The 7,808-nt window shown below is 43.4% G+C and overlaps 1 protein-coding gene across 1 annotated transcript; it reads left to right on the top strand.

Moving 5' to 3' along the window:
- The first annotated feature begins 5,882 nt into the window (after nucleotides 1–5,882).
- Nucleotides 5,883–7,442, top strand: LOC137068548 (uncharacterized transmembrane protein DDB_G0289901-like). Its single transcript, XM_067437360.1, has one exon. The coding sequence runs from the start codon at nucleotides 5,883–5,885 to the stop codon at nucleotides 7,440–7,442; it is 1,560 nt and encodes a 519-aa protein (XP_067293461.1).
- Nucleotides 7,443–7,808: the final 366 nt, after the last annotated feature.

Below are 7,808 nucleotides of genomic sequence, written 5' to 3' on the forward strand. Positions count from 1 at the left end.
AGCCGGACAGTCTTTATAACTTCTTGTTCTTATCTTTGGTTATCATCATTTTATTATTTTTAATTATCTTTACAACTGTATATTTATATTCTTATGCACCTGTTGATTATTATGTCTGGTTAGGGCTGTCTGACTGAACAGATTGGAAAAGGAGAGCAGTGGGCTTCACTTCTTCTGCTTGTGGTAGCAGAGAGAGTAAAGAAGTGGACTCAAGAAAGGCGAGGCCCTGCCGGTTTATCGGGAGATAAATAATCTGCCAATGGGTGAGAAAAATAATCAATAAGATTATTTTTCTTACTCCATTGGCAGATTATTTATCTTATTTTAAGTAAAACTCTCTTCATTTTGAGTTATTCCAAAAACAAGACAATTACTTTTGCTTGTCTAGTAAATGTTTCTTAATGTAAGAATTGTTAGATATTTAGACAGGAAACAAGACTGAATGACCGAGTAAGAAGAGCATGTTTTGCAGTGTGGACTCAACAGCTTCTCAGCTCAGTTCTGACCTGCTTTACTCACCGTCGGTCATCCGAAACACAACGGAGAAATGTTGGAGAAATAATCCTGCAGCTCTTTCCATCAAACAGTTCCTCGTGATCAGGGCTAGTATCTTTAAACAGTGTTGGGTCTGTTCCTCTCAACGTAATTAATTACTAGCTACTAATTACATCTCAACAGTGTAATTAGATTACTGGTACTAATTACTCATGCTAAAAAAAATATTCTTATACTAATTACTTTATGAATCCTGAATCAAAGTTGAAGAACACAAGGATAGACTGAAACCTGCTCCTTTAATTCTTCCAAATAACTATAAAAATTGCTTGAATTATTTTTTAAACTGGCCAAAGTATTTAAAGGGAGAGAAACATTTTAACATATGTTACATGTTGATGTTTAATCCTATATTGTTTAATATATAATTTAATGCAATTACATCAGAAGTAACTGTGATTAAATTACAGAAATTATTTACTTTGTAATGCATTCAAAAACATTCAATAATTGTGGCTTTTTGTCTCAAAATTCAGATTTTATTTTTTTCACAATTGCAAGATTTAAACTCACAATATGTGTAATAAGGCGAGTAATAAGTGTGTCATAAAGTCGCAATTCTTAGAAAAAACATCTTCCCATCAAAATTGTACTTCATACCTCGCAACTGCGATATTACAGCTCAAAATTTCAGGTCAGAATTATGAATAAAAAGTTACAAATACCTAAACAACTGACTGAACATGAGACATGAGAACTTAGGCTAAAAACATTCAAATCAATGCAACATTAAACATTTGGTTTAAAGGGTAAGTTCACCAAAAAAGGACTTGTTGAATTTACTTTAAACAATATGTGGTAAGTGGTAACAACTATATTAAGCAATTTTTACAAATAATAATTTAGTTACTGTACAAGAACAAAACAATTCAAGTAAAGCTGGCACAATTTGAATTTGTCACTGTTACATAATATTTATATGTGCCGTTTATTTAATTATGTTATGTTAAATTTATAAACATTTATTATGTAAGGTGAACACTGTTATCAATTTAATTTGTCTTTAACAACAAGCATAAATAAATAAATAACAACAAGGATATTTTTTTTAAATAAAATGCAAAATTATCTCATTGGACAAAATAAAAATATTGAATTGAGAGCAGAAATTCCATCCAATTAATTTGTATATAAGTGCCCACAGCCTAAACACACACACACACACACACACACACACACACACACACACACACACACACACACACACACACACACACACACACACACACACACACACACACATACACACACACACACACACACACACACATGCACACACACACACACACAAACGCCTGAATAACTTTTTTGAGTGTACGACTTTATTCAGCATTGTCTTCTCTTCCGTGTTTGTTTTTAATCCTCAAATAAAGATTCAAACAGTTATGAATCAGCGGATTGATTCATGATTCGGATCGCCAATGTGTCGTGATTTCAGCAGTTTGACACGCGATCCGAATCATGAATCGATTCGCTGATTCATAAGCATCCGAATCTTTATTTGACGATTGAACACAAACGCGGAAGAGAAGCCAATGCTGAATAAAGTCGTAGTTTTTGTTATTTTTGGACCCAAATGTATTTTGGATGCTTCAAGAGACTCTAATTAACCCACTGATGTCTCATATGGACTACTGTGATGATGTTTTTATTCCCTATCTGGACATGGACAGTATAGTGTGCATACACTTGCATACGCTCTCGGACTAAATATAAAATATCTTAAACTGTGTGTGAAGATGAACGGAGGTCTTACGGGTGTGGAGCGACATTAGGGAGAGGAGTTAATGACAGACTGAACTAACCCTTTACTTTAAGTTGGTGCACTAAAGAAAAATGATCTGAACTGTATAGACATAAAAAATATAAAAATGACAAAAAGAAAATGACTGATACATTAAAGTTAAAACAATGGAACCGTTAGTTAATTATATATGAGTAAACATCTTTAAAGTGCCCCAGATGTGCGTTCGGTGAGTGTGTGGCTGCAGATGTTCTGTGATGGGATGGTTTGATTGAAGCACCTTCACAGCGTGTGTGAGTTTATGATAATTCGTCTTAAATCTCGTCTTAAACTGCAGCACATGAAGCATGAGAAGATGTTGATCCGCTTGATCCAGAGAAGCTCAAAGCGACTGTAGTATGATGAACCGTTCGTCAGAGATTTGAGAGATTTTGAGCATTCAAGATTTGGATCGCGTGTCAAACTGATGAAATCAAGTGACATTGGCGATCCGAATTATGAATCAATTCGCTGATTCATAACTGTTTGAATCTTTATTTTCACACACACACACACACACACACACACACACACACACACACACACACACACACACACACACACACACACACACACACACACACACACACACACACACACACTCACACACTGCCCCTAAACCTACCCATCACAGGAAACATTCTGCATTTTTCCTTTCTCATAAAAACTCCTCCTGTGTGATTTATAAGCCTTTTGTAAAGTGGGGCCATGGGTAATGTCCTCATATTTCACCCTCTCCTATAATACCTGTGTCATACCCATGGCATTATACACATTTGTGTCCTCACATATACGCACACACACACACACACACAGATTTCAAGAGGAGAAGAATAGCTTGAGTAATTGTTCTTGTCATTTGCTCTGTTATTTTACTCCTGAATGCCTTGTTTTAGACAGGAATTAATAAAAATTGCATTCGCTTCAGGTGCTTTTGCATCTAACCTCTTTCTCTCTCGCTCGCCCCTGGCCGCCCCTCTCTCTCTGTGTGTGTGTGTGTGTGTGTGTGTGTGTGTGTCTCATTATCAGCTGGTAATTCTCTCAGCACATGAAGGCCGTGAGTGTGTTGTCCAGCGAGGCGGCGCTTCAGGATGGTCCAGCTCAAAGCTCTTCTCCTTCTGGTCTGGATGATTTAATTAGGCTGAGAGTCCAGAAGAGCTTCACTTCTGCTCCCTCATTAGCTCCTGTTAGCACAATAATCCATGACATTATTCACTGTGGTAAAGGATCTCAAGTCTCAGAAACCGTGGCAGTGATTGCACGAGCCGGCCCTTTTAATGACTTCAGAGCATATAAGGGTCATTTACCCTCCTCAAAATTAAACTTTTGTGAAAATTATCAAAAACGTAGCCAGGAAAAGAGTGATTCATTGAATAAGTGAATCAGATAATCTGTGAATCAGAACATCAGTAAAAGAGAGTGAGTGAGTTAGTGAATCAGAGAATCAGTGAATCAGAGAATCAGTGAATCAGTGAATCAGAGAATCAGTAAATCAGAGAATCTGTGAATCAGAGAATCCGTGAATCAGAGAATCAGTGAATCAGAGAATCAGTGAATCAGAGAATCAGAGAATCAGAGAATCAGTGAATCAGTGAATCAGAGAATCAGAGAATCAGTGAATCAGAGAATCAGTGAATCAGAGAATCAGTGAATCAGAGAATCAGTGAATCAGTGAATCAGAGAATTAGAGAACCCATGAGTATTAGTGAGATAAAGCATCTCTCTCATTAGCATAATGAACTTTTATGAAGAAAGATAAAAGTTCAGCTCCTCATAGCCGTACGTACGTGGTGGGCTGTGAGATTATTGAATGTGAAGAGAGTAATGGTGTTGATTTGAACATGTGTGTTCTCCCTGATGATCTTTCATCTCGGCACACTCTTTCCTGATTAGGTCCAAATGAAGAGCTTCCAGGATTCGGTCTCCATCCACAGCTTTTACACACACCTCCATCAGCAGAACACTAGTTTCAGATATATATTCTTAAAAATAAATCTAAACTATGGCACAGTAATGCTCTACTGGGTGGTTGCCCTGCTCGCTTAATAAACAAACTCCAGCTGCTCCATGATAGATAGATAGATAGATAGATAGATAGATAGATAGATAGATAGATAGATAGATAGATAGATAGATAGATAGATAGATAGATAGATAGATAGATAGATAGATAGATAGATAGATAGAAAACAGAAAAAATAATCTTGTTTTCTGTTTGAATTAAGATTATTTTTCTCACCCCATTGGCAGATTATTTATCTTATTTTAAGCAAAAACTCTCAGAATTTTGAGTATATTTTTCCCAAAACAAGACAATAATTTTTACTTGTCTAGTAAATGTTTTTGAATGTAAGAATGTTTTGATATTTTGACTAGAAAGATATTTTACTAAGAAAAGTATTTTTTGCAGTGTATGCAGGGTTGAGGAGTGACTACACTGTAGAAAATGAATCATGGATTTTGTAATTTTCACAAAAAAGGTGATCATTAAAAATATTGTGTATATTATTATTATTATTATTATTATTATTATTATTATTATTATTATTATTATTATTATTTATGAGAAAATTGTGGTTCAGTGTTGTTCACTAAATGCTGAATAAAGTCGTAGTTTTTGTTATTTTTGGACCCAAATGTATTTTGGATGCTTCAAGAGACTCTAATTAACCCACTGATGTCTCATATGGACTACTGTGATGATGTTTTTATTCCCTATCTGGACATGGACAGTATAGTGTGCATACACTTGCATACGCTCTCGGACTAAATATAAAATATCTTAAACTGTGTGTGAAGATGAACGGAGGTCTTACGGGTGTGGAGCGACATTAGGGAGAGGAGTTAATGACATATATATATATATATATTATGTTTGGGTGAACTAACCCTTTAAGTTTGACCTTCTGACCCCGTTTCAGGAGCAGGTGAGGCGGGCCGGCGGAGAATTGTGCATCTCTGTCTCTCTCTCTCTCTCTCTCTCTCTCTCTCTCTCTCTCTCTCTCTCTCTAAAAAAAAAGGAAAGCTTGTACATTTTTTAATCCCGGCTAAAAATACCAGACTTGGCGGAGAAGAGGGTCAGAGCCTTGTCATATCAGGTTATGTCTGCGCGGGATACTTGTACGAGTGTATCATGATCCATTTTGTGAGAGCACAGCTCATGAATTATAAATGAAGGCAGCCCGCGCAGGTTGCGAGAAGTGGCGTGCTTGTTTTCTTCTCGTCGGTTTCGTGTTTTCTCTTCCCTGAGGCGAGATTTCGTGTCTCCTTTTTGTCAGAGGTTGTAGGTGCATTTTCAGCGGCGAGGTAAAAGCAGACCAACACGCTGAATAATTGATCGCAGCGTGTTTGAACAGGTACAAAAATAATCCTGTCTCCGTGTCTTTGAGGAGCTCTCCGCACAGATCAGAGCCAGATATGAAATATTAAAGGTTATTGGTGGGGTGAGAGCGAGCAGGTAACTCATGGCATCAGATGCCTTTGGTTTATTCATGACGATCACTCTCTGTAAACAGCCTGAGCGGATACGGCTATTTCACCAGCAATGGAGAGCCATGGACACCTGAAGAAGAGTGGGGGTCATGGGGGGTTCATGGGGGGGTCAGAGGGGTTCAGCGGGGTCAGCGGGGGTCAGTGGGTGTACGGATATGGCCATTTCACCAGCCATGGACACCTGAAGAAGAGCGGGGGTCATGGGGGGTTCATGGGGGGGTCAGAGGGGTTCAGCGGGAGTCAGAGGGGGTCAGCGGGTGTCAGCGGGAGTCAGCGGGGTCAGCGGGGGTCAGAGGGGGTCAGCGGGAGTCAGCGGGCGTCAGTGGGGGTCAGCGGGAGTCAGAGGGGGTCAGCGGGTGTCAGCGGGAGTCAGCGGGGTCAGCGGGGGTCAGTGGGAGTCAGAGGGGGTCAGCGGGAGTCAGCGGGGGTCAGTGGGGGTCAGCGGGAGTCAGAGGGGGTCAGCGGGTGTCAGCGGGTGTCAGCGGGAGTCAGTGCGGTCAGCGGGGGTCAGTGGGAGTCAGAGGGGGTCAGCGGGAGTCAGTGGGGGTCAGTGGGAGTCAGAGGGGGTCAGCTGGTGTCAGCGGGAGTCAGCGGGGGTCAGTGGGAGTCAAAGGGGGTCAGCGGGGGTCAGCGGGAGTCAGAGGAGGTCAGCGGGAGTCAGAGGGGGTCAGCGGGTGTCCGCGGGAGTCAGCGGGAGTCAGCGGGGTCAGCAGAAGTCAGCGGGGGTCAGCGGGAGTCAGAGGGGGTCAGCGAGCGTCAGGGGGGGTCAGCGGGGTCAGCGGAAGTCAGCGGGGTCAGCAGAAGTCAGCGGGGGTCAGCGGGGGTCAGCGGGAGTCAGAGGGGGTCAGCAGGGTCAGAGGGGGTCAGAGGGGGTCAGCAGGGTCAGCGGGAGTCGGAGGGGGTCAGCGAGAGTCAGCCGGGTCAGCGGGAGTCAGAGGGGGTCAGCGGGGTCAGTGGGAGTCAGCGAGAGTCAGAGGGGGTCAGCGAGAGTCAGAGGGGGTCAGCGGGGTCAGTGGGAGTCAGAGGGGGTCAGCAGGGTCAGCGGGAGTCGGCGGGAGTCAGAGGGGGTCAGCGGGGTCAGCGGGAGTCGAAGGGGGTCAGCGAGAGTCAGCGGGGTCAGCGGGAGTCAGAGGGAGTCAACGAGAGTCAGCGGGGTCAGCGGGAGTCAGAGGGGGTCAGCGGGGGTCAGCGGGGGTCAGCGGGAGTCAGCAGGGTTCAGTGGGAGTCAGCGGGAGTCAGAGGGGGTCAGCGAGAGTCAGAGGGGGTCAGCGGGGGTCAGCGGGGTCAGTGGGAGTCAGCGGGAGTCAGAGGGGGTCAGCGAGAGTCAGAGGGGGTCAGCGGGGTCAGTGGGAGTCAGAGGGGGTCAGCAGGGTCAGCGGGAGTCGGCAGGAGTCAGCGGGGTCAGCGGGAGTCAGAGGGGGTCAGCGGGAGTCGGAGGGGGTCAGCGAGAGTCAGCGGGGTCAGCGGGAGTCAGCGGGAGTCAGCGGGAGTCAGAGGGAGTCAGCGAGAGTCAGCGGGGTCAGCGGGAGTCAGAGGGGGTCAGCGGGAGTCAGCGGGGGTCAGCGGGAGTCAGAGGGGGTCAGCGGGAGTCAGCGGAGGTCAGCGGGAGTGAGCAGGAGTCAGATGGAGTCAGCAGGGTTCAGTGGGAGTCAAAGGGGGTCAGCGGGGTTCAGCGGGAGACCCTCAGGTTTGAGGTTAATTAACACAGAGAGAGAGTCTGAAGTGGGCCAGGCTAACGAGGGCGATCTGATGCCAATTAATGCACTGACAGATCCTCAATTATTCTGATCACCGCACTAATGACTCCAGCTTCTCATGAACATTCACCAGTTTCTGTGTCATTTTTATTACACTCTTAAAAATAAAGGTTCTTAAATGGTTCTTTGGCAGGGTGTGTGGATCCATGAAGAACCTTTAATATATCTAAACAAGCTTTCAATTGCACAAAAGACTCTTTAGATAAAAATAATTCTATAAA

The sequence above is a fragment of the Pseudorasbora parva genome, unplaced genomic scaffold (assembly GCF_024679245.1).
Source record: "Pseudorasbora parva isolate DD20220531a unplaced genomic scaffold, ASM2467924v1 scaffold_89, whole genome shotgun sequence".
Taxonomy (NCBI): domain Eukaryota; kingdom Metazoa; phylum Chordata; class Actinopteri; order Cypriniformes; family Gobionidae; genus Pseudorasbora; species Pseudorasbora parva.